Source organism: Engystomops pustulosus, chromosome 7 (assembly GCF_040894005.1).
Source record: "Engystomops pustulosus chromosome 7, aEngPut4.maternal, whole genome shotgun sequence".
In the NCBI taxonomy this organism is placed as follows: domain Eukaryota; kingdom Metazoa; phylum Chordata; class Amphibia; order Anura; family Leptodactylidae; genus Engystomops; species Engystomops pustulosus.
In genome coordinates, this window is record NC_092417.1 from 144,965,453 (window position 1) to 144,992,571 (window position 27,119).

The following is a 27,119-nucleotide window of genomic DNA, read 5'->3' on the forward strand; positions in this document are numbered from 1 at the left end:
ATTCATCTGCCGACCAAACTCAATGATATTTCGTAGTTCGAAACTTTAGAGTAGAATGTGCACCATACTATTCCTACTAAGACACTATCCTTAACATAAATAATTCAATAGCTCTTTAAAGGTTATTATCTATGATCATAGGAGCCTTGGTCCAATAAGATTCAAGTTTGGTGGGAATTCATGATTGCATTTGCGCCCCCTGAAAATGAGGTTTTGCACAAAAAAAATGTTTAAAATACATTTATGAAGGCTTTTAGACCATTTTTGGCCATTTTCCGATACATCCGAGAAAAGGGAGTGTGGCCTCGCAAACAGGGCGTGGTTTCAGAGAAAGGGGCGTGGTCATGTGGAAATTAGCCTAAAAATCACAAAGGTTGCACCAAAATGGCACACAGTTTATACCGGCTAGAAGCAGGTCTAAAAGTAGAACTCGACAGTCTGGATTCATTATCATCACAATAATGAATGTGGTGCAGCACAAGACCAGTGGCACCCGGCTCTGCAATGTCGGAGCCTGAGACACATTAATGAATCTTCCCTCCAGATGTTTGTGGTGGAGCTTCCAAAAACAGAAGGAAGAGGAAATCAGAAAGGCTGGATATGTTAAATCTTAATGTTGCAGCCATCTTCTCACCAGAAGTGATTTATTGACCCATGTCTTAAGCATTAGCATTACACAGTAAGACATTACATAGTGATAAGTGAAGCATGCTCTCAGAACCAGCTTCTTCATCACTTCTCCCTGTGGTCATATATTATAGGGTTTGACCTAGCAAGGAGCCGGCTCGACAGCAGCTTTATGTGTAACCAGTGATTTATGTATCGCAATGATTTCCTAAATTACTGTAATATATGCATGAAGGCGCAGTGTCAGGAAATTAAGATGAATTAGAGATATCCTGCATGCTTCTATCTGATGCTAACATTAGAAATGTCCTCTCACATTTAGAAAATGATAACTCTCCTTCACCTTTAGGTTTGCGACATCATTAATGGACTAAGTGGTAACATTTCTGCATTATAAATAGTCTCCTACTGCCAGGCATGCAAATAGCCGGGGTACACCAAGATGTAATGCAATGTTGTATACCAGTGATGGCGAACCTTTTAGTGGCCAAGTGCCCAAACTGCAACCCAAAACCCCCCTTATTTATCGTGAGGTGCCAACCAAAAATTAAAGCAGTAACTTATTGCTCCCTGTTCTTCAAAAACTTTCAATCATATTGGCCTCCTGATGACAGCAACACAGTAGAAAGATGGAATTGTGGGTCCAGCAGGAGCTCCTCCAAAGATAATTTGCCCTATCTACTCATTCTCCCTCTTCCTAAAGTCCCAAGTAGTAAAGTATCACTTTAAATATGACTGAAACCAGCATCTTTTAAGTTGCTTGGAACTGGAGGAAGATTCTTTGAGTCCTGTCTGGTGTGCTGGGGCGATTGCCCGGGTGCCCACAGACAGGGCTCTGAGTGCCGCCTCTGGCACCCGTGCCATAGGTTCGCCATGACTGTTGTATACTGTTACCGGGTAGTGATGGAAAGAGCAACTGTATCTTCCCAGACCAGAAATGTTGGGGGGGGGACCAGTATTTAGTATTCCGCCTCAATAACTTCTGTGCCAGTGAATTCATGTGCCGAATTAATGATGAGACACATCCAGTGACACCTAAACCCTAAGGCCTGAGGATGAAGATGAGGAAACATGTATGAAGTCAGCAGTATTCTCTTACTAACATTCTCATCAACTCTCTTGGGACATCAAGAGGTTCTCGGAGCAAGGGAAGGCCGCCTATCCTTTACCTCATCAGCTGGACATTCCTGCCCATAAAATGGCTGCAGATGTACATTCATGTCATCTCTATCTGTCCATGAATATTTACCCTACCAGGACCTTATGATAGTATTCCTGAATATAAGATCAAGGTTCTGGCAGGGGGATTGTTCATAGACAGTTAGGCCCATTCTACACTCGCGAGTGTGATGCGATGAACTCGGCCCGAACGCTGCAAACCGGAACTGAACTCAGCATGTCAGTTCAGTTCCGGTTTGCATGGGCTTAGAATGGGCTTAGAGATCACATGACCCTCCATTTGTGTTCATTTTATGGACAGGAATGAGGTAAAATACAGGAGGCTTCACATATCAATAAAGCGGAGCAGAACTATTAGTACATGTTTATTGGTAAATAACCTAATACCTTTCCCCCACACTTACACACACATTACAAAAAACACAAGGTAAAGTGGCCAACCCCTTTAAGGATCAATGGGATAATAATAAATTATGAAAAATATTCATACGGCTTCATTATATTTCTCAGGATAGTTCAGCAGTCCGGTCTTTATGCCAAGTATCGAGGTTTAAAGTTACATTTTTCATCCCCACCGCAAAATCTGTATCAGAGCTCATACGATCATGTATGCCAAATTTTGGAAAATGTTAACCCAAAGCTACAAGAATAAGAAACTGCTGGATTTTTTGGCCGTAGAATACCCTCTTTTAGCAGACCACACACCATAACCTTTGACTAAATTTGAGTTTCTGATTATTTAAAGAGACTAAAAGCCTTTACTTTACATATCAAGAAAGCGGAGCAGAACTATTAATAGATACACTGTATATTGGTAACTTACCAAATATCCTGACCCCCACACACTTATACACACATTACAAAAAAACATGTGGAACAGTGGCCAACCCCTTTAAGGATAAGAGCTGGTTGTCTAGTTGATAATTTTGACATTTTAGATTTTGTACCTAATCTTTTCAGTTTGTACTTGTTCAGTTTTACTATTAGTTTGCAGTCAATGCTAATTATTTGGGATACATGGAATATATTACTACTACTATGACTATAACTACAAGTGTTAAAGGGAACCTGTCATCACAAATTAGCCTAATAAACCACTAGCAGTATGTTGCCAAGCAGCTTCTAGATGATGTTTCTTTCATAGCTTAGTGCGGTGGCATTATCTAGAAAATCTACTATGAAGTTAGATGTAAATTGGTTTTATGAAGTCAAGGAGGCGGAGAGTTTAACACTGAAGTCAAGCTTTCCCTGCATTACAAAGCTCCCTTCAGTGTAATTGATGGTCCTGTATCCAGGGACATCATTGATCAGATCTCCTGAAGTCCAGTACATGATGTCAACCACATGGTGGGAGGTGTGCAGAGAGCTGGACTTCACTGTTAAACTCTCCGCCTCTGGGACCTTATACATCTTAACTACAAAGTTGATTTTCTGGATGATGCCACTAAGCTTGATCCTGAAAGAAACATAATCTAGAAACTGATCAACTGCTAGAAAACATACTGGTAGTGGTTTATTAGGCAAATTTCTGATAACAGGTTCCCTTTAAAGATCCAAAGCGTTCCTATAATGAAAACCTACTCATGCACATGGTACATTCTCCCTTCTTCCCATATGCTGCACATGTGGACTGTTTTATTATCTCAGCAATGTCTCGGTTCTTTCCATACCTCCTCACATTTTCTCACCCCTCCTGTTTTCTCTCACTCTCTCTCTAAATATGTCATGATTCTCTCTTCCTCCTCCCTGTCTAAGTGAATTCTCATTTTCCAAAGTGACTTCCCTCATCGTTCTTACAGAGATGATGTCATATGCAAAGATTTCTTTGTAGCATCCAGGTTTCAATGAATGTAGTGTTACGCTGGAGGAACACTGGAACCAAGGCTTTTACATTTTCCAGAAATACCTCACAGATTTTCCAATGTTGGGTGGTCACAGGATTGGATTTATTGGGGTATATTCTTGCAGTGCTATATATTTCTGGGGAAGGTTTGGCCAGACTATAAGATGGCTCAGCCAAATGAGTTGCTTTATTCTGGAAGAAAAGAAGGATGAGCGGTTGCTTTGCAAGGATTATGTAAAGAAATATATGTTCAGGTGGTATGGAGTCTTTCTGTACCTACACAAACCAACAAAATGCTTGTCCAAGATTTTTTTGTGAAGATCAGATAACTTAAAGGACATCTACCATTTGTTTTCTTGCATTGTAAACCAAACCTTGAGAATTCTGTAGCTACACTGATGCAAAATACATCTTGTTTAATTTCTGATCTGAGTAGTTTCGCTCAAAAAACAATAATAAAATTCAGGACTGGGGAATGGTGCAGGGATTGATTACTTCTGCCTGTCAGGGACAACACAGTGAATACAACGTTCTTGGGAACAGTGCATAATTAGGGTAAGAGGAGAAGCGTCATGGCTGCCACAGGAGTTACAGAACCTCATTATCATAAATTTATAATTGTTTTTCAGCAAAACCACTCAGTTCAGGTATTAAACAAGATATGTTTCTGCATCAGTGTAGCTACAGCATTCTCAAGGTATGTTTGGTTCATAATGCATTAAAGCAAATGGTAGATTTCCTTTAAATAGGACCTTTCACCACATCAAACTTTGCTTCCTTTAATTGCCATCCACCCTCTAATGTTGGTTCTGTTTCTAGCTAGAGATGAGCGAACATACTCGTCCAAACTTGATGCTCGTTCGAGCATTAGCGTACTCGAAACTGCTCGTTGCTCGGACGAATACTTCGCCCGCTCGAGAAAATGGCAGCTCCCGCCGTTTTGCTTTTTGGCGGCCAGAAACAGAGCCAATCACAAGCCAGGAGACTCTGCACTCCACCCAGCATGACGTGGTACCCTTACACGTCGATAGCAGTGGTTGGCTGGCCAGATCAGGTGACCCTGGGATAGACTAGCCGCTGCCCGCGCTGCTCGGATCATTCTGTGTCTGGATGCCGCTAGGGAGAGAGCTGCTGCTGGTCAGGGACAGCGTTAGGGTGCTAGTAGATTACTGTTAGGCAGGAGTGATTCAACAAGAACCCAACAGCCCTTCTTAGGGCTACAATAACGTTATACTTTTTTTTTTTTTGTTTGCTTGTGGCAGGGCTTGCTGGCACGAGTAGTGCAGCTAGTACCATATTGTGAGGAATTTGCAGGGGGAATTGCTACCGTTGTGTTTAGCTCTTAGTGACACACATATCCACCCCAAAGGAGAATCCAAACGGCTTACTTACGCCTACAATAGCGTTATATATATTTTATTTCTGGTTGATCTGCTGGTGGCTGTCCTTGCTGCAGTGCATATACTAGCCAATTGTGAGGAATTTGGAGTGAGACTTGCGACCGCTGTGTTTAGCGCTTAGTGAGGCACATATCCATCGCAAAGACCGAAGTGGGAAAATTTATTAGGGGTTGGATTTCAATTAGGCACAGTCTGCCATTTCCTTTTTATTTTCCTTTTATTTTTTCATAACTCAGCGTCATCTCATCAGTGTGCTTTCATACTTGGCTAGAAAATAGCCAAAGGAGATTCCAAACGGCTTACTTACGCCTACAATAGCGTTATATATATTTTATTTCTGGTTGATCTGCTGGTGGCTGTCCTTGCTGCAGTGCATATACTAGCCAATTGTGAGGAATTTGGAGTGAGACTTGCGACCGCTGTGTTTAGCGCTTAGTGACGCACATATCCATCACAAAGACCGAAGTGGGAAAATTTATTAGGGGTTGGATTTCAATTAGGCACAGTCTGCCATTTCCTTTTTATTTTCCTTTTATTTTTTCATAACTCAGCGCCATCTCATCAGTGTGCTTTCATACTTGGCTAGAAAATAGCCATAGCAATAGGATAGCATTGTTTGGTTTTAAAAACTAAAAAACACAAAAAAAACCTAAAAAACACAAAAAAACACAAAAAACAGTTAAAAAAAAATTAAAGTTATATAACTTTAATTTTCAAAATGTTTAACCCGAGGGCTAGGGGTAGAGGACGAGGACGAGGGCGGGGACGTGGGCGTCCATCTACTGCAGGGGTCAGAGGCCGTGGTCCTGGGTGGGGTGAGACACCACCTGCTGATGAGGGAGCAGGGGAACGCCGCAGAGCTACACTCCCTAGGTTCATCATGTCTGAAGTTACTGGGACTCGTGGTAGAGCACTGTTGAGGCCAGAACAGTGCGAACAGGTGATGTCGTGGATTGCCGACAATGCTTCGAGCAATTTGTCCACCAGTCAGTCTTCCACGCAGTCCACCCATGTCACCGAAATCGGCACTCCTCCAGCTCCTGCACCTCAGCCTCCTCCCCCCCAGTCTGCCCCCTCCCAGGAAAATTTGGCATTTGAACCGCCATACTCTGAGGAACTGTTTTCTGGACCCTTCCCACAGTCACAAACCACTTGTCCGGTTGCTGCTGAGCAATTTTCCGATGCCCAGGTTTTCCACCAGTCGCAGTCTGTGGGTGATGATGACCTTCTTGACGTAGTGGAAGAAGTGTGTAAAGAGGTGTCCGACGATGAGGAGACACGGTTGTCAGACAGTGGTGAAGTTGTTCTCAGGGCAGGAAGTCCGAGGGGGGAGCAGACTGAGGGATCGGAGGATGATGAGGTGACAGACCCAAGCTGGGTTGAGAGGCCGGGTGAACACAGTGCTTCTGAGACGGAGGAGAGTCCTATAGCAGAACAGGTTGGAAGAGGCAGTGGTGGGGCCAGACGGAGAGGCAGGGCCAGAGCAGGTGCATCAGCGCCAAATGTGTCACGTAGTGAAGCTCCCGTGGCGAGGGCTCCCGCGGCGAGGGCTAGATTTTCAGAAGTCTGGAGGTTCTTTAAGGAAACACCGGATGACCGACGGACTGTGGTGTGCAACGTTTGCCAAACCAGGATCAGCAGGGGTTCCACCACTACTAGCTTAACTACCACCAGTATGCGCAGGCATATGAATGCTAAACACCCGAATCAGTGGCACCAAGCCCGTTCACCTCCGGCCGTGCACACCACTGCTCCTTCCCCTGTGTCAGCTGATAGTCAGCCCCCTGCCCAGGACCCTGGCACATCTCCAGATTGCTTAGCCTGGAGATGCTGCCCTATAGGCTAGTAGAGACCGAGGCCTTTCGCAACCTCATGGCGGCGGCCGCCCCTCGGTATTCGGTCCCCAACCGCCACTACTTTTCCCGATGTGCCGTCCCAGCCCTGCACCAGCACGTGTCAGACAACATCATCCGTGCCCTGACCAACGCCGTTTCTGACAAGGTCCACCTGACCACGGACACGTGGACGAGTGCTGCCGGGCAGGGCCACTATACATCACTGACGGCACATTGGGTTAACTTGGTGGAGGCTGGGACCGAGTCTGACCCTGGGGCTGGTCATATACTGCCGACGCCGAGGATTGCGGGGCCTACCTCGGTCCAGGTCTCAAAGGCCTACTATGCCTCCTCCTCCTCCCACCCCTCCTCCACCTCCTCTTCCGAACTACCATCCGTGGGCATGGCGCCATCAGTCGGTAGCTCTAGGCACAGCAGCAGTGCCGTCGCTAAGCGACAGCAGGCGGTGCTCAAACTGCTGAGCCTAGGCGATAAAAGGCACACCGCCCAAGAACTATTACAGGGCATCACGGCGCAGACTGATCTGTGGCTGCCACCGCTGAACCTGAAGCCAGGCATGGTTGTGTGTGACAACGGCCGTAACCTGGTGGCGGCTCTGCAACTCGGCAGACTGACACATGTGCCATGCCTGGCCCATGTGTTAAATCTCATAGTTCAGCGTTTCCTCAAGACATACCCCAATCTGTCTGATTTGCTCACGAAGGTGCGGCGCATCTGTGCGCATTTCAGGAAGTCCAGCACAGATGCTGCCACTCTCAGGGCAGCGCAGCGCCGCCTCCAACTGCCCGCTCACCGACTGTTGTGCGACGTGCCCACGAGGTGGAATTCAACATTAACCATGTTATCCAGAGTTTACCAGCAGCGCAGAGCGATTGTAGACTGCCAGATGTCAACTTCCACCAGAACTGGTAGTCAGGTCAGTCAGCTTCCTCAAGTCTACAATGAGGAGTGGACGTGGATGTCTGATATCTGTCAGGTGCTGAGTAACTTTGAGGAGTCAACACAGATGGTCAGTGGCGATGCCACCATCATCAGCCTCACCATCCCGCTGCTTGGCCTGTTGAAAAACTCTCAGCATGAAGTCGGAAGCTTTGCGCTCGTCACAAGAGACGGGGGAAGAAGATTCCCTTGTTGATAGCCAAAGCACCCTCAGGTCTGTTTCTCAGCGCATATCGGAGGAGGTGGAGGAGGATGAGGAGGAAGAGGAGGAGAATGTTGGCGAGACACAATAGGGGAGCATTGCTCAGACCTTCACTGTTCAGCGTGTATGGGCAGAAGAAGAGGAGTTGGAGGAGTTGGAGGAGGAGGAAATGGGCAGTCAGGCCAGTGAGGGGAGTGAATTCTTGCGCGTTGGGACTCTGGCGCATATGGCAGATTTCATGCTAGGCTGCCTATCCCGTGACCCTCGCGTTCAAAGAATTTATTCCAGCTCCGATTACTGGGTATTCACTCTCCTGGACCCACGGTACAAGCAAAATCTTTCCACTCTCATCCCTGGAGAGGAAAGGAGTGTGAGAATGCATGAATACCAGCAGGCCCTGGTGCACAAGCTGAAACAGTATTTCCCTTCTGACAGCGCTAGCGGCAGAGTGCGTAGTTCTGCGGGACAAGTAGCGAGGGAGAGTAGGCGAGCAGGCAGCTTGTCCAGCACTGGCAAGGGTACGCTTTACAAGGCTTTTGCCAGCTTTATGTCACCCCAGCAACACACTGTCACCTGTCCCCAGTCTCGGCAGAGTAGGGCTGATCTTTACAGAAAGATGGTGAGGGAGTACGTAGCTGACCATACCATCGTCCTAAATGATCACACAGCTCCCTACAACTACTGGGTTTCAAAGCTGGACATGTGGCACGAACTGGCGCTGTACGCCTTGGAGGTTCTTGCCTGCCCTGCCGCTAGCGTCTTGTCCGAGCGGGTTTTCAGTGCAGCTGGTGGCATCATCACCGATAAGCGTACACGCCTGTCGACTGACAGCGCTGACAGGCTGACGCTTATTAAGATGAATAAAGCCTGGATTTCTCATAATTTCCAATCTCCACCAGGTGAAGGAAGCTCAACTTGAATAATTTATGCACTCCTCCTCCTCCTCCTCATTTTCCTCCTTCTCCTCCTCTTTGTACACTAAAGCAGAGGAAACTGGCTATTTTTTGACAGGGCCCACTGGCTCTAGCTATAGTACTTTATGCATGTAATTTTTCTGGAGGGCCACCTACCCGGTCCTCTGTTTTAAACAATTTTTGGGAGTGCCACATACAGGCACTCAATCTATTCAATTTTTCTGGAGGGCCACCTACCTGCTCCTCTGGTTTGAAAACTTTTTTGGACTGCCACATACAGGCACTCAATCTATTCAATTTTTCTGGAGGGCCACCTACCTGCTCCTCTGGTTTGAAAACTTTTTTGGACTGCCACATACAGGCACTATCCAAATTAAATTGTCTCCATAGCAGCCTCCACACGTTGTCTCCATTGCTACCTCCAAAAGTCGTCCATATAGCTGCCTCCATACATCGTCCCCTTATCAAACGAGGTGTGTCAGGCAGAAATTTGGGTTGTTTTCATGGATTCCACATCAAAGTTGTTAACTTTGTCGCCACCCTGCTGTGTTATCCACAAAATATACTGGCAAACTTTTATGATTAACCGATATTATTTCAGCGCTTCTTGCGCATCTGTTTACATTCCCCTCACCCGCCATATCCCAAACTTATAAGAACGCTACTACACTTGATCTTATACAAAAGGTTCTTAGAAGTGCTGTTTGGGGAGTAGCCTAGAGACAGGGGCTTGGATTGGCGAAAGCTCGCCTGGCAGCGGAGCGCCAGCTCCATGCCAAGATTCAACTAACATAGTTTTAACTGCAGCACCTTTAATCTACTACTAGTTCACTGTCTCCATACATGGTCCCCTTATCAAACGAGCTGTGTCAGGCAGAATTTTGGGTTGTTTTCATGGCTTCCACATCAAACTTGTTAACTTTGTCGCCACCCTGCTGTGTTATCCACAAAATATACTGGCAAACTTTTATGATTAACCGATATTATTTCAGCGCTTCTTGCGCATCTGTTTACATTCCCCTCACCCGCCATATCCCAAACTTATAAGAACGCTACTACACTTAACTTGGTGCAGGCTGGGACCGAGTCTGACCCTGGGGCTGGTCATATACTGCCGACGCCTAGGATTGCGGGGCCTACCTCGGTCCAGGTCTCAAAGGCCTACTATACCTCCTCCTCCTCCCACCCCTCCTCCACCTCCTCCTCCTCCGAATTACCATCCGTGGCCATGGCGCCATCAGTCGGTAGCTCTAGGCACAGCAGCAGTGCCGTCGCTAAGCGACAGCAGGCGGTGCTCAAACTGCTGAGCCTAGGCGATAAAAGGCACACCGCCCAAGAGCTATTACAGGGCATTCCACATCAAACTTGTTAACTTTGTCGCCACCCTGCTGTGTAATCCACAAAATATACTTGCAAACTTTTACCATTTAGGGATATTATTTCAGCGCTTCTTGCGCATCTGTTTACATTCCCCTCACCCGCCATATCCTAAACTTATAAGAACGCTACTACACTTGATCTTATACAAAAGGTTCTTAGAAGTGCTGTTTGGGGAGTAGCCTAGAGACAGGGGCTTGGATTGGCGAAAGCTCGCCTGGCTGCAGAGCGCCAGCTCCATCCCAAGATCCAACTAACATAGTTGCAGCACCTTTAATCTACTACTAGTTCACTGCCTCCATAATAATAATAATAATAATCTTTATTTATATAGCGTCATCATATTCTGTAGCGCTTTACAAATCATAGGAAACAAATACAAATGTAATGTAACAGAGCACAACATTTGTATGGAACAACAGGAGTGAGGTCCCTGCTCGCCAGAGCTTACGGTTTATGAAGATGATGGGGTAACACGAGGTAAAAGAATATTTAATGGTCAAGCCATTCTTCTTAGGGAATAGAAAAAAATATAATAAATGGAATTGCTGTCGCTTGAACCACTCAGCCGTCATCTTATATACCAGGTCCAGGGTGAATGGGACTGCAGAGAAGTCTGGTGCCTGTTGGTTGCTGGATAACAGATGGGAGGACGACACAGGACGGGTTAGTAGAAGAGTTAAAACTTCATGCAGTTAATGAGTGTTATAGGCTTGCCTAAAGAAATGGGTTTTAAGAGCACGTTTGAAACTTTGGAGGTTAGGTATTAGTCTGATAGTCCGGGGCAGAGCATTCCATAGAATTGGTGCAGCTCTAGAGAAGTCTTGGAGACGCGAGTGGGAGGTCCGCACTAGGGTAGAGGTTAATCTAAGATCACTGGCGGATCTAAGAGCACGGGTTGGGCGATAGACTGAGATAAGAGAGGAGAGGTAGGGGGGTGCAGCATTATACAGAGCTTTATGAATGAGAGTTATTATTTTAAACTGTATTCGAAAGGAGTGCAGCGACTGGCATGAACTGTAAGCATACATGGTCCCCTTATCAAACGAGCTGTGTCAGGCAGAATTTTGGGTTGTTTTCATGGCTTCCACAACAAACTTGTTAACTTTGTCGCCACCCTGCTGTGTTATCCACAAAATATACTGGCAAACTTTTATCATTTACCGATATTATTTCAGCGCTTCTTGCGCATCTGCTTACATTCCACTCACCCGCCATATCCCAAACTTATAAGAACGCTACTACACTTGATCTTATACAAAAGGTTCTTAGAAGTGCTGTTTGGGGAGTAGCCTAGAGACAGGGGCTTGGATTGGCGAAAGCTCGCCTGGCAGCGGAGCGCCAGCTCCATGCCAAGATTCAACTAACATAGTTTTAACTGCAGCACCTTTAATCTACTACTAGTTCACTGCCTCCATACATGGTCCCCTTATCAAACGAGCTGTGTCAGGCAGAATTTTGGGTTGTTTTCATGGCTTCCATGTTAACTTTGTCGCCACCCTGCTGTGTAATCCACAAAATATACTGGCAAACTTTTATCATGTACCGATATTATTTGAGCGCTTCTTGCTCACCTCCTTTGGTTCCTCTCTGCCACCCATTGGTTTGAAGCCTGAGTCCATTTAGGGTATGTCGCCATGCCACTCTCTAGCCTGCTGCCGCTGCCTCTGCATGCCGTCCCCTATAGTGTCAGGGTCAATTATTGGATGTTTTAGATGCTATCTAGCTTCATTCTGTCACTCTGTCATGGCCATGCTGTTGCCCATAATTTTGGCATAATGGTGCGATTATGCAGCCTCAGAGGCATCCATGCATGCTGCCCCTGCTGTTTCCTGTCCATTTCCGTGGTGTTTCCATCCTTTTCTGAGGTTCCCAGGTGTTTGGCCAAGCTTCCCTGTGCAGAGCCTTGGTCCCCTTGAAAAATGCTCGAGTCTCCCATTGACTTCAATGGGGCTCGTTATTCGAGACGAGCACTCGAGCATCGGGAAAAGTTCGTCTCGAATAACGAGTACCCGAGCATTTTAGTGCTCGCTCATCTCTATTTCTAGCCTATATCAAGCAACAAAACATAGACTCAGTCAATGTTATGGATAACTACCAACAATCCTGCACTCACACCACTGGTGAGAAACCTCCATGTTAGAAGGTGGACTTGAAAAAGTCCTTCAAGATATCATGGGCCACATTTATCACAGCTTGTTCGCCTGAAAAAAGGCATGACTTGTGACTTCTCCCCCTGTACACCAGGTTGGGCGGGTGGGGGTGGTGGCGGGACATGCAGTGGGTGGATGTGCAGGAATGCTACACACCTACACACTGATTATAGCCTGCGCCAGGTCAGACTGGAGGCTGGGGGGCAGCATCATCCACTGGCGCACTTAAGGTGTTGTCTCACTAGACTATTGAGAACTTAATTAGCATAGTGGGTGACAAAACATATAGAGCTAGTTGCTTGGGAGTTGGAACAGGAATAAAGAGAAAAAAGTAGATTTGTTTAGGGTGTATTAAGCAGGATGAATTACACGCCCCAGTAACCAGACCCCATCTCTCCTAGACAGAGGCTACTGTCTAATCTCTATTGGTGCAGTTTATCTCCAGATCACAAGTATCCACATCAGGGCATCAGGAATTGTCCATTCTATGAGAAATTCGTAGGGATTACTTGTGGGATGGGGGTAGTTAACTGTGACCAACAGCGGCTCATGCTGTATGATAGCATGCCTGCCTAAATTTTTGCTAGTTAAAGGAAATCCACCATTATAAATAATCCCAGTAGACTGAAAATACTTACCTACGCTCCTCTTCATGTTGATCCAGGTGGTTGTCTATAGTAAGCTTGATACGCCAGGATCACCTAGAAAAGAAGTTTATAATTAGCAGATGTCCGGCGCTCTGAGTATTGAGTGCAGAATTGTGAGTTCATGTGTAATGCCAGCACTTATTGCAAATTTGATGACATCTAATCAAAAGAGACATAATATATAGTGAACACAGCTAATATAGTAACAGTGCCCCTGCAGAGTAGCCAAAAGATTAGTAACAGCAGCCAAACAATAGCCAATATAGTAACATTGCCCCCACATTGAAGCCAATAGTCACAGGCATCCACAGTAGCCAGTAATCACACCAGCAGCCCCCAGTCAAACTGCCCGTCCACTGTAGCCACAGTGATGCCGCCGGTAGCTAACAATAATGCCCATAGTAGTCACAGGGATGGCCCCAGTAGCCAGGAGTTACAGGGATGCCCCCCGTAGCCTGTAGTTGTAATGATGCCACCAGTAGTTGCAATGATGCCCCCAGTAGCCGCCTGTACTTGTAGTGATGCCCCCAGTAGCTGCCTGTACTTGTAGTGATGCCCCCAGTAGCCCCCTGTACTTGTAGTGATGCCCCCAGTAGCTGCCTGTACTTGTAGTGATGCCCCCAGTAGCCCCCTGTACTTGTAGTGATGCTCCCAGTAGCTGCCTGTACTTGTAGTGATGCCCCCAGTAGCCCCCTGTACTTGTAGTGATGCCCCCAGTAGCTGCCTGTACTTGTAGTGATGCCCCCAGTAGCCCCCTGTACTTGTAGTGATGCCCCCAGTAGCTGCCTGTACTTGTAGTGATGCCCCCAGTAGCCCCCTGTACTTGTAGTGATGCCCCCAGTAGCTGCCTGTACTTGTAGTGATGCCCCCAGTAGCCGCCTGTACTTGTAGTGTTGCCCCCAGTAGTTAATCATATAAAAAACATACTAACTTTTGTTCCTCTTCTTGCAGCTTGATCCCGGAGCTTTGGCACAGGGAGTGCATGATGACATCGCAAGTCCGCCTGCGGCAGGTCACTTTTGACCGGCACAGGTGGATGTGCCATCATTTGTCGCCTTTGCTAGATGAATCCATGATGTAGGCCCATGTGATGGGAGGAGAGCTAACAGCTCCCGTGCTTCACTGCAGTAAGTAAGGAGTGGGAGCCGGAGTGCTGAACTGGTTTTCCCCAGCCAGGTGAACCAATCATGTTTTAATGGTTGGATCCCCAGATATTGTGTCAGCCCCAGTTTTTTGTTTTTTGCACCAAAGAGAACATCTTTTGAGCTTGCACATGTGTTTATTAGTTGTTTGATACATAATAGTGTTGCGGCTGCACTTTGTCTGACACGTTTGGAAACTCTGCACATAAAGGGACATGGTAGTGTGTGTGTTCCAAGTTTGCACCACATTTGCGTTACATGCTGTATAATAGGTGCACCAAAAAGAAAAATGCGCCACTGTTTGCACACTTGCCATAGCAGCCCCTATTGAGCCATATAACTGAACACTGGCGCCACTATTGTATTATATGTCGCAATTTGCACATGAGTGAGGCACAATGCACAAAGCCTAAATTTGGGTCATTGACTCTTCAAGAGCTGATAGGAGACTCGAGTCATATTATTGGTTACCGGAACCTTCCCCTAAAACAAGTTAATAGGGAAGAGTTGGGAGTGTAGTGTACTAGTGTTTGGACCAGAAGAAGAAAACTATAATGGGTGGGGGGCACATTAAAGGGAACCTGTCACCAGGAGAGCCATTTTTAGCACTCCCCCAGTCCCCACAGAGCATAGTACATACACTGCTAAAGTGTTTTTGTATAGAAAATAGGTTTTACAGAAAAAAAGATATGTTATATTGTACCTTTAATTAGCATCTGCTGTGTGACTAGGCAGTCGTCCACTGAGAGTGGCTGGAAAGGAGCAGTTTCCCCACCATTGGCTGTAGAGGAGCAGGGGGTGTCACTAAGCCAAGTGATGGGTGTTTTCATATATTTGAAAAGGACACATGAAGGAGCAGTTTCCCAAGGGTGGGGAGGAAACTGCTCCTTTCCAGCCACTCCGAGTGGACGAGTGCCTAGTCACACAGCAGATGCTAATGAAAGGTGCTGTATAACATATCTTTTTTTCTGTAAAACCTATTTTTTATACAAAAACACTTTGGCAGTGTATGTACTATGTGCTGTGGGGACTGTGGCAGTGCTAAAAATGGGTCTCCTGGTGACAGGTTCCCTTTAATAACATAGAGTAACATAGAATATCGTTGGGCACCTCCTACTTCAGAAAACAATCGGGTCAGTGTACTAGGATTGGTGCATTTCTACCGCTCAGTAATACCAGTGCAGCATGTGTACGCTGGGAATTAAATCTAGCATAGGTTTCAGCTATAACCAACACCAGTTTTTGGAGCAGGTTATAGTAAATGTGCCTGTCCAAGGTGCCCTCAGCCTGGCGAACCCTGTCCCTTGCTCATTCTCACCACATGATGCAAAAGGGTCAAAAAGTCGCAAATTCCATGGTGTGTGTCTGGAATTGTGACATTTTCATGCCTTGTATGCAAAAAAATTGGCGTACAAGGACTGCTTAAAATAGGATTTGCCTCTGCTGATGTATACACGTCGGATGTGTTCTGACCGTTCTGTGCTGATCCCCTAGATAAACTTCTGTAGCCAGTAACCCCCTGTATACAAATTTCACACCTCATTTCTTCCATTAGTTCCATACAGGGGGTTTGTGCATGAGATGTCCCTTGAAATAATTTGATAAATTCTTTTGAGATGTCAGAAATATTCCCTAAAACACAAATTGGGACACATTTATCAGAGCTTCTATGGCAGAAAACTGGCATAGAAGACCTGAAATAATTACAGCTGGTAGAGAACATCCAGCAAATACGATTATTTCCCCTTTTGCACAATTTCTACACCAAGGGCATGGAAGGGAGTGTGGCCGGTGGTGGAGTGGGGCAGCATGGGGCATTCCTGCCACACACATTAGGCATTTACTGCAAGCTAAACGTTCATGGGCTGCAGAATATTTCTACACTAGGCTAAATATTTTTCTATTCCAGGCCGTAGCGTCTTGATGTATCTGGTGATGCCAAACGGGCGGGGATTTCATGGTACGCCGGCGCACAATAAATCTCCCTCATTGATTGTACTGGGAACCAAAGACAATAAGACAGAAGCAGAGGAGATTCCAATGAGAAAGTTACAATCTCGAGAGGAGAGGATTGGTTTTTCCTTTGCAGCTGAGAGCTTCATCCATATAGTTCTCGCATAAATACTAACATTTCCTTGATATTTCCTGTCTCATTTCTATATTTATTCATTCAGGGTCAAGACTACAACATCTGCATTAAAGACTTCCTCTCTTTCTGTTAGAAAAACACCTTCCTGCTTTTTCTGTCATGCTCCACAATGTCTAGGAAGGGACATCCGCCTGTGGCTTCCACTATAAACTAGTAAAGTAACACCAGAAAATTCCAGTCAAGTCAAAGTATAAATCTTATAGCGGATTTGTCAGCTTAATATATAAGGGGAAGGATATTAAAGCTACATGCCCATACTACTAGTAAACCATTTCTTCTGCTCCTTCCAGCTATCATCACCACTAGGTTTCCCTCAATGCCTGGCTCTCTCCTTGCAACTCCACCTGGAAATGCCCAAAATGTAGCCCAAAGTCGAACCACTTTAGTGACCCAGTGGATCTTCAATTACAACATGTAGACCACAGTTCATACAGATTGGAAAGGTGCGATCCACTACGGTTGTAAGCAACAAGGGGGCACCGCAAGGTACGGTGCTGGCCCCAGTACTTTTCACTCTTTATACTTCGGATACTTAGGCACAATTCTAGCTTTTGCCGCCTTCCAAAAATATTTGATGATTCGGTAATCATTGACTGTATCTGTGACAGCGACGACAAAGAATCCAGGGAAACCATAGCCAGTTTTGTGGATTGGAGGGAAAGAAACGACCTGGTGCTTAACGTCAATAAGACCAAGGAGATGGTGAATGATTTGAGGAAGAACAAAACAGCCCCAGAACCTATTGTTATTAAAGGCCAAGCGATTGAGTGTGTCAGAGCGTACAAGTATCTAGGTGTGTACATTGATGACAGGTTAGATTGAAGGACAAAGAACGATGCGGTGCACGGTAAAGAAATATCCAGATTCAGCCTAAGAAGGCTCTAGTCATTTAACATATGCACAAAAATACTTAAGCTATTTTACAAAATAGCAATAGCGGGTGTCATTTTTTATGCTGTCATCTATTGGGGAGGGGGAATAAATGTAAGGGAAAGAACAAAACTTACTAAATTAATTTGGCTAGGGGAAATCTGGCAAAATAGATGCCTCAAAAAGTCTATAACTGCAGATACCGGACACTTGATGTATGGCACTATTCTACAACAACAGAGCAACAAATGAAATCGAGATTGGCAGATGTGCTGTCGGACTATGAGATATCAAGTGAATTATACAGGTGGCTAAATACAGCGTTCTGAACTAATAGAAAAGAGGCATCGGCCTCTTTGTAAATTCGGAGGTGCGCTTTGCCGCCAGAATCAAACCTACCAAGTAAGATGTGGTGTAGATTTCAGATGGTTTCCGGCAGAGACTACAGTAAATGTACCCCAACATTTTCTCCACCGTCATGGCGTGCGGCCTGAAAAAACAACTTCTTTTCAAGCATTGTCCACCAGAAATATATAATTAATCTCCCTCATTGTTCGTCTAATTTATTAAGAGGCACTGGTTTTGTAATAAATATAGTGCATGGCCCCGGATGCCCAGACCACAATTATCTCCAGCACAAGTCTTAAAGGAAACCTACCACTTTAAAATGACCCTTCTGACCCACAAATACCTTAAGCTAGCTCAGGATGAGCTGATGCCGGACCATATTTTCAATTAAACCAGAAACCGCTGTATTTGTAGAAAAATTCTTTTCTTGTGGTAGTAAAATCTCCCTTTGGCGCTTCTGTAAGCGTCATACGGCGCGCACCCCGGACCCTGCTCCGCGATCACGCTCTCGTCAGCGCCGCTCCCGTCACTAATTTTGCTGTGCCCGAGAGCCGGTGACGTCACCGAGCTCTCGGGCACACTAGCGCATGCACACCACCTCCTCCTGGCGCGTCGCGGCCGGATCCCATTGCGCATGGGTGAAGTCCCGAAGCCTTGTAGTATCGCGATACTACGAGGCTTCGGGACTTCGCGCATGCGCAATAGGATCCGGCCGCGGCGCGCCGGGAGGAGGTGGTGCGCATGCGCTAGTGTGCCCGAGAGCTCGGTGACGTCACCGGCTCTCGGGCACAGCAAAATTAGTGACGGGAGCGGCGCTGACGAGAGCGTGATCGCGGAGCAGGGTCCGGGGTGCGCGCCGTATGACGCTTACAGAAGCGCCGAAGGGAGATTTTACTACCACAAGAAAAGAATTTTTCTACAAATACAGCGGTTTCTGGTTTAATTGAAAATATGGTCCGGCATCAGCTCATCCTGAGCTAGCTTAAGGTATTTGTGGGTCAGAAGGGTCATTTTAAAGTGGTAGGTTTCCTTTAACACTTCTACCACCACTAAAACTATCTATCTATCTATCTATCTATCTATCTATCTAGCCATATTTTATCTTTGATTTGTTTATTCATATCTATCATCTAATATCTACATGTTTCATCTATAGACTTCTAATAAGTCTTTAATCGCATCTCTATCCATCTATTAGTTATTAATTTCCATCTGTCTTATGCTTATTGATCTTTCTATCATCTAGATTTATCCAGCTATCTCATGTCTATCTATCCTCTAATTATCTAATGAGGTAAAACTGCTCTGGTTGTGCATGGAAACCAATTATAGCTCAGCTCTGATTTTATAAACAGCTGTGGAAAAATGAAAGCTGAACTCTGATTGGTTGCCACGGGCAACTAGAACAGTTCTCCTTTTAGACACTTCTGATAAATCTCTACTATCTTTCTATCATCTAGATCTCTACATTTATCTATCAATCATTTAATAATTTCTATCTATTGAGTCTATCATCCAGGTCTATCCATCTATATATCATTTATTAATTTCCATCTATCTCATGTCTATCTTTTTATCATCTAGATCTATCTATTAGTCGATTTCTCCCATATCTATGTCTTTCTATCATCTATCTATCTGTCTATCTATACCATCTATCTATCTAGTATATATCTATCTCATATCTATCTATATATAATCCATCTATCTATCTATCTATCTATCTATCTATCTATCTATCTATCTCCTATCTATTTATCCATCCATCCATCTATCTGTCTATCTCTATAGTTCAGCCAATGCTTTCTGCTTACTCTTTTCTCTTTTTGACACACAGACCACGTCATGTCATAGAAGTTTTGGACATGTCCCCCCTGTCTCAGTGTGACCCCTGGGGTTGTGGCTGTGCATGGAGAAGCCCTCTCCCCTACATTACACCCTAGTAATGATGAGTGTCTCCTCCTCACACAGAGGAGTGGCCTGGAGTGCAGCAGGGAGGAGGCCCGGGCTGTGTCTACTCCCTCCTTCTCCTCCAGTCACTCATCTGTGATCCTCTCTGCTGCCCGGATAACGGTCCCTGAAGCTGCCGCCATGGGGGTGGAAGGATGCACCAAATGTATCAAATACATGCTCTTTGTCTTCAACTTCATCTTCTGGGTGAGTGGTCCTGCTGATACTGCTGCATGTCCCCCTACATGTCTGTGCCCGAGCATCTCCTCATGGAGGGGGCTGCTGCTGCTGTATACACTGTATCCACAATGTATCACACCGTCACCCGGGCGCAATACAGACTGCCGGGCACAGGTGCTGCTGGGGGAGAACAACAGGGACCCCCAGGCCCCACGTGGTGCTGTGAGGGTCTGCAGAGAGGGAGGGGGCACAGACCCCCCTTATACCCCCCTCCCTGCCACTAACAAAGCAGCTAACAAGTGGTGGGAAAGTCTGGAGGTCTGGCCCTGGGTATACAACCTCAGAATAAGTCTTATGTTTCCTAATTTGGGGACTGTTATCCTGCAGTCCTATGTAAACCATTCGACCCTTCTAAATGCCCACGTGACTCTTGTCATTGATCCGAAATTCACCATTTTCATTCATTATTCCAGACTTAAAGGATTTTTCCATTGCCGTCGATTTACTTTTCGACTTGATTCGCCACTTTATTTTTACATTGGCAGGATTGGGATTATTTGCTGGCACGGGATGCCAGGGGTGGACATGAGAGTGTTCTGGGCTTTTGGACAGTATTGATCACTGGCATTGTACCAACTATCATACATTGTTTATCCCTGTTTTATGTACAGGCAGTTCCCGGGTTACGTACAAGATAGGGTCCATAGGTCCAAACTGTATATTATAATTGTAGATCCAGACCAAATTTTTTTTTGTCCCTGTGACAATTGGAGTTTTTTGCTGTTATTGGACCAAGGATTATCAATAAAGCTTCATTACAGACACCTAACAGCTGGTCATTGCAGTCTGGGACTATAGTAATAGCATCCAGAGAGCTTCACCAGAGGTCACCGTGGGCAGAGGGGTCCATCTTTAACTATGGGTCGTCTGTAAGTTGGGTGTCCTTAAGTAGGAGACCGCCTGTATTAGACTCTGCGACCATGGTGGTCCGTTTATACCCCCCCCCTCCAGACCCTTAGTGCCAGTTCACCCCCTGTTACCGTATAGAAACCTAATGTAAATGATGCCAGCTGCTGATCATGGTGGCATTGTGGGAACAATAAGGATCCCTTGTACCATAATATCCAGGAGCAGCTGCACGGATGGTCCGCCTGCCCCTGGAATGACATCACCCCGGAATGTATGGTGTTATGTAGGGTCTGGGTCCACACCAGAACTTACACCTGTTTTTCATCTATGAGTCTCAGGCTTTGTGCAGAAGCTCTTAGTGGTATTTGCTTTCATCTTTTTAAAGGGGGCTTCCGAAATTGATTGTATTTTCCTACATTAGTTCCGCTGTTTGTTTCATCACTGTAAATAATTTACTCAGTTGTATGTAAACATTGCAGCTGCTGACGCGTCATAATGTAACTCATAACATCATTGGATGAGCTGCACTTGGACCTTAAAGGGAACCTGTCACCAGGTATTACCCAACTAAACTACCAGTCCCTTCTTTTATGTGAATTTTTTTAGAATTCCCTCTTTTATGAGAAATCTTACCCAAAATCACAGCGGAAGTCAGACAAATATGACTCTTCTCTGGTCATTTTCACATGAGATGAGTCAAATTTACTGGTTGCAGGGGGAGTGTCATTTCAAAAAACTGCATCTTTTGTTCTTTAGCACCTAGAAACAAGCTGTTTATGTCATATTAAAGATAAGAATCTCATATTTTAGATCCCATCGAGCATTTGGTTCTGTGAGCAAAACAACTGGACTTACTGGCATTAAAAAAATAGGCGGGAACTGGATTTGTTACTGCAGCTTGTGTTTCCTACTGTGTCTTTAGAAGTATGTGTCTCTGGTTCTGTAGCTCACAAAGCCATATGTCTGGTGTGTTCTGAAAGATGAGATCCTTATCTTTATGGATTTCATCTCATGTGAAATTGCAGTCAGAAGAGTCATATTTCCTTGAATTTGGGAGAGATTTTTTTCTAGGTGAACGAATAAGATTTCACATATGAGGGAATTTTAGAAAGGACATTTTTATCTTCTATCTAAACGGGCTAGCAGTTTAGTGGGGTAAAACCTGATGACAGGTTTCTTTAAAGGGGATTTTCCATACAATAGGACCACGTTTCATAAAGGAACACAGCTACTAATATACAAGCAGATCGCAAAGCAGTATAAACAACATTGAGGCCCTGATCCCCTATATCAGCTTATAGTCTCAAGTGCAAGCAGGTTAAATCTTGTAAATCTAAAATTTACGGCCTGTTTGATGGATTGGAAAACTTTTTAAATTCAGTTTGAACCATATGTGGGATTTTCTGTTGAATTGCAAAACAGTATAAGAGTTTGTTACTAATATCTTCAGATTATGGCTTCCATTTGTAAGCTCATTGCTAAACTACGGGTCCCCTCCTGTTTACGGCTAAATGCTCCCATTCCTTAAAACAAAATTCTCCAAAGGGTTCATTCCGACGGCAGAGGTGGGACGAGAAGGTAGGAGGGGTGAGCGCTTTTCACCCCTCTCCATAGGCCCAAGTCGCAAATATGATGTGACCCAAGCTGTGATTGGGAGCTTCACAGGTTTATGGGGGCTTTGATCTGGTCACAAATCAAGTGACCAAATTGCGTCCCTCATAACGGGCATGTGAATGAGCCCTAAATCTGTGTATTCTTCAATTTGGTGTTCCCCTTTCTCATGGTGTTCTCCAGCTTAATCTTAATGTTACCTTTAAAGGGAACCTGTCATCAGAAATTGGCCTAATAAACCACTACCAGTGTGTTATTTTGCAGCTTTACACCTTCCAAATCATGTTTCTTTCATGACCCAGCATGACTCCATCATCCAGAAAATCAACTTTGAAGTGAGATGTAAATTATCTGTATAAAGTCAAGGAGGCGGAGCATTTAACACAAGTCAAGCTCCCCTCATCTCTGAATGCCTCCCCCTGTGCTTGACATCACTGGATTCTGTAGATCGTCTTAGTTATGTCTCTGGGTGCAGGGGGCTTTCTGAGATAGAGAGAGAGAGCTTGAATTAAGTGTAAAACTCTCCTCTATGTCTTTATACACCCAATTCACATCTTATTTCAAAGTTGATTTTCTGGATGATGCCATCACACTGGGCCATGAATGAAATATCATCTAGATTGTGTTCAGCTGCTTGACAACTTACTGGTAGTGGTTGATTAGGTCAATTTCTGCTGACAGGTTCCCTTTAAATAACCTGCATTAGTGTGCCTCATGTAATAAACTACAGGGCCTGGACAACTAAGTGAAAACAATGGCGCACAGCTGGGGGTGAGTGTCAGGATGTGTTTACAATATTCAGAATTGAGGTTTATAGGAAGAGACTTGTATATTTAATGTGGGTGTATGGGTGAATGATATAAGGAAATACCAGGCTATTCTAGGCGTCCACAGTGGCGGGAATAGAAGGGATGCTTAGTTTTGTGTAATTGCAGTGATTCTATCTATTACATCTATTATAAGTTCTGTTTCGTTTGATATGTAAAGTGAAGTGTCCTCTTATTCCTGTCCATAAAATGGCCGCAGATGGAGGGTCATGTGATCTCTCTATCTGACCATGAACAATCACCCTGCCGGGACCTTGTGATAGTATTTATGAATATAAAAATAAAGTCCTGGCAGGGTGACAGAAATGTCTGGATGAGGTGGTAACAGACAGGAGGTTTCACTTTACATATCAAGAAAGCAGATAAGAACTATTAATAGATGTACATTGGTAAATTACCTCATAGCCTGTCCCTACACTTACACACACATTACAAAAAAACATGAGGTAAAGTGGCCAACTCTTTCATAGATTTGGGTAAAACGAGTGTAGATATATTCTTGCTGTATTCATAGTACAGGAGGTCCCCTACTTAAGAACACCTGACTTACATACGACTTCTAGTTACAAACGGACCTCTGGAAGTTGGTAATTTACTGTACTTTAGTCCTAGGCTACAATAAACAGCTATAACAGTTATCAAAGGCGTCTACAATGAAGCTTTAGTGTTAATCCTGGTTCTTATGACAATGCAACATTTTTAAAATCCAGTTGTCACAGAGACCAAAAAATTTTGGCTGGGGTTACAATAATAAAGTATACGGTTCTGACTTGCATACAAATTCAACTTAAGAACAAACCTACAGAGCCTATCTTGTATGTAACCCGGGGACTGCCTGTATTCAGAACTCTAAATACAGCCTGAATAATAATACAATGCTGGGAGTTGTAGTTACACAGCATTAACTTGAGAAAAAACTCTTGTGCCCCTGTAACTTATTCGTGCCATTAAGTTTTCACCAGCCATTGCTATATAGTTTTAGTCTATATTTAACTCCCATCATGCCTAGAAACGCCCTATTGTGGGAGGTGCCTCCTGCTGAGCTCTGCACATTCTGTGACCCGACAAGAGGAGTGGGGTGAGATATGTCATCATTTTTAGTACAGAAAGTTTTTGTGTGGGTGTCACCCACTTATAAGAAATAGCACAGATAACACATATGTGAATAGTTCATTGTATAGGCCTGCGGAGGACGACTTACCATGAATATAGCAGCTATGTGATCCTTGCAGGACAGCTCTGCACGGACTAGACTATCATTTCTGCACCAAGACAGTTTCTTAAAGGCTCTTTAACCTCTTTAACAAATAAATAAATGCTAATCAATAAATTATATGGACCCAAAAACAGTGAGGGTCATTTACTAAGGGCCCGATTCGCGTTTTCCTGCCGTGTTACCCGAATATTTCCTATTTGCGCCGATTTTCCCTGTATTGCCCCGGGATTTTGGCGCACGCGATCGGATTGTGGCGCATCGGCGCCGGCATGCACGCAACGGAAATTGGGGGCATGGCCGAGCGAAAACCCGACGGATTCTGAAAAACTGCCGCATTTAAAACAAAAAAAGTGTCTCTTGGGACGCGCTTACCTTCACTTGGTCCGGCCCAGTGAATTCCAGTGCGTTCAGATGCTTTTCAGCACGGCAGCGCCACCTGGTGGACGGCGGAGGAACTACCTTAGTGAATCCCGGCCGGACCTGAATCCACCGCAGAGAACGCGCCGCTGGATCGCGAACGGACCGGGTAAGTAAATCTGCCCCAGTATTGCTAAAAAGCACAACTTATACCACAAAAAACAAGCCAACAACTTTTAGGGGGTTTGCTCTTGAAAGAATGTTCTCAAATTTTAATCCCCTAGTGATGTTTACACAAAAAATGTCATTTTAACCCCTTACTTTACAATTTTACTTGTTTTATTGCTGTTTTATCTCCGATCACTCAGTGATGGTCATTGTTAAAGGGAACCTGCCACCACAGGGCTTTCTTTCAATGGGGACAGCTTACAATAGACAGTAAATACAACTTCGGAAACATGTTTTTAAATATTCCTTATACGCATTGGTTACAGAAATGTTGAATGGTAAAGTTTACCTGCTTAGTGTAGAATTCATTTATAGGAATCCAGATATTTTCTATAAGCTAGTGCCAGATTATTACATATATCAGGATTTGTAGACCAGTTTTCTGGCGTAAATCCCTAAAATAATCACAGTTCCTGCCGACTTGCAAGGAATTGCAATTATTTTAGGGATTTAGGCCAGAAAACTGGCATACAAGGCCTGATAAATTATTTCCAGCTTTATGCAACCTCCACGGCAAGTGGGCATAGAGGGCTGTGCCTGTTGGGGGTGGGTGGGGCACCTGCGCACTCCCATTAACCAGCGCAGCCGGCCGCGTACATCAGGATGGGCGGGGCTTACATTATACAGCAGTGTGGAGATGTATGATAAATTTCCCCTCCGAGTGTATTTGCACTGGTAACTGTAATGTTCCTCTTTCACTTTCATAACTTAGCATTTTACATCTCTGAATTGTTATTGTACAATAGTATTGTGACCAAAGTTATTGCACCTGTAGGTTTGTCTACATTCTGAATATCTTGATTATGGATCCTGTTACATTCACATTATAATTACATAGAGAAATGACATATCAGATAGCCAGTAAATAATGGGGGAAGAGAGTCATCCAGCTTAATGCCAAGAATTTTTTTTTTTTGTAATTTTCTGTTATAACTAATATATATTTGCCATTAAAGGGGTTTTCCCACCAAACAAGTTAGGCCCTATACACAGCACTTGGCAATCCCAGAATGGAGCAGAACGGACATGCGCGTGTCTAGTATAGCTAGGACATGCGCGGAAGCTCATGGAGCGACAAGGGGACCTAGGAAGGTACCTCAGACACACTGTTTGCGTGATTGTGGTGGTTTAATTACTGAGACCCCTACGATCAGAAAGTTAGGCCCTGGCCTATCATGTGCAGGGCCTAAGCAGATTGGTGGGAAAACCCCTTTAAGGAACAGCTTTATACAGAGGATTACCCTCAGGTTATGTTATAGTTCTGCATATTCATCAATGAGGCCTCATGTAACCGCTGTAACTAACTCAAATAGGGAACAGAAATGAGAATTGTTTTTCCAATGTATTTTCTAGCCTGGAATCAGGATAAAACAAATTCATAAGAAAAAATCATTTATAGCAGTGATCTAAAGAACCAAAGCCAAAACCCAATTTATTTATCACAAAGTGCTGACAAAGTATTTTAATGCGCGTGTCTAGTATAGCTAGGACATGCGCGGAAGCTCATGGAGCGACAAGGGGACCTTGTCACGGCTCTGTCACGGCTTTCAATCGTATCAGTATCTTCAGGACACCAATTCCACTGAAAGAAGGGGAAATTCAGATTATCGTTGTAGCTTCTCCCCAGAGTCCCCATCAACATGGGGCAGAAGCTTCAACGATAATCCAGTCCTGTCCACACCTTCCAGTCCCAGGAAACCCAGGACGTGTTGCTTTAACCCCTTGCACCAGTGGTGCTAGTACTGATTGCTGGTGTTAACTATTTAAATGCCTCCTGGCAAACCCGCAAGGAGACCCCCCTCCCACATGACGGGAGTGCGGCGATCCATTGCTATGTGAGACTCTCCAGAGGTTCCGCAGGACTGATTTATAGGGTCTATGGAATCAGTTAAACCACCTTTATAAATCATTGACCCCCGGGGCTTCATGGTTAACACTTTATTTGCTTGTGATAAAGGTAGAGAATGTAAATTATCCCCCATTACCCACAAAAATCGTTAAAGGGGTTGTGTCATTAAAGATATTTAGCTCCTATCCACAGGATTGTCGGGGATCTGAATACAGCAGAACTGGAAACCACAAGTCATCCTGACCTGCCTCCTACAGAATAGGACTTTTTAAGACATACTGAAAGCTATGGGACTTTTAAGGGGCACCATGGGCGTAACTTTAGGGAGTGCAGAGGTTGCGGTTGC

At 44.8% G+C, this 27,119-nt stretch overlaps 1 protein-coding gene and 1 long non-coding RNA gene across 2 annotated transcripts in view; one reads left to right on the forward strand and one right to left on the reverse strand.

Annotated features, from left to right (window-relative positions):
• Positions 1-3,737: 3,737 nt before the first annotated feature.
• LOC140070967 (uncharacterized) lies at positions 3,738-19,691 on the reverse strand. The gene is made up of 4 exons (XR_011849019.1): positions 19,461-19,691; positions 17,698-17,788; positions 13,129-13,191; positions 3,738-3,841 (listed from the first exon to the last, which is right to left on the reverse strand). It is a non-coding gene; the product is annotated as an uncharacterized lncRNA (long non-coding RNA).
• CD81 (CD81 molecule) overlaps positions 19,633-27,119 on the forward strand; it is a 36,036-nt gene continuing 28,549 nt past the window's right edge. The window contains exon 1 of the mRNA XM_072118115.1: positions 19,633-19,803. Within this exon, the coding sequence (XP_071974216.1) occupies positions 19,738-19,803 (66 nt within the window). The 5' untranslated portion in view covers positions 19,633-19,737. The remainder of the gene's footprint in view (positions 19,804-27,119) is intronic.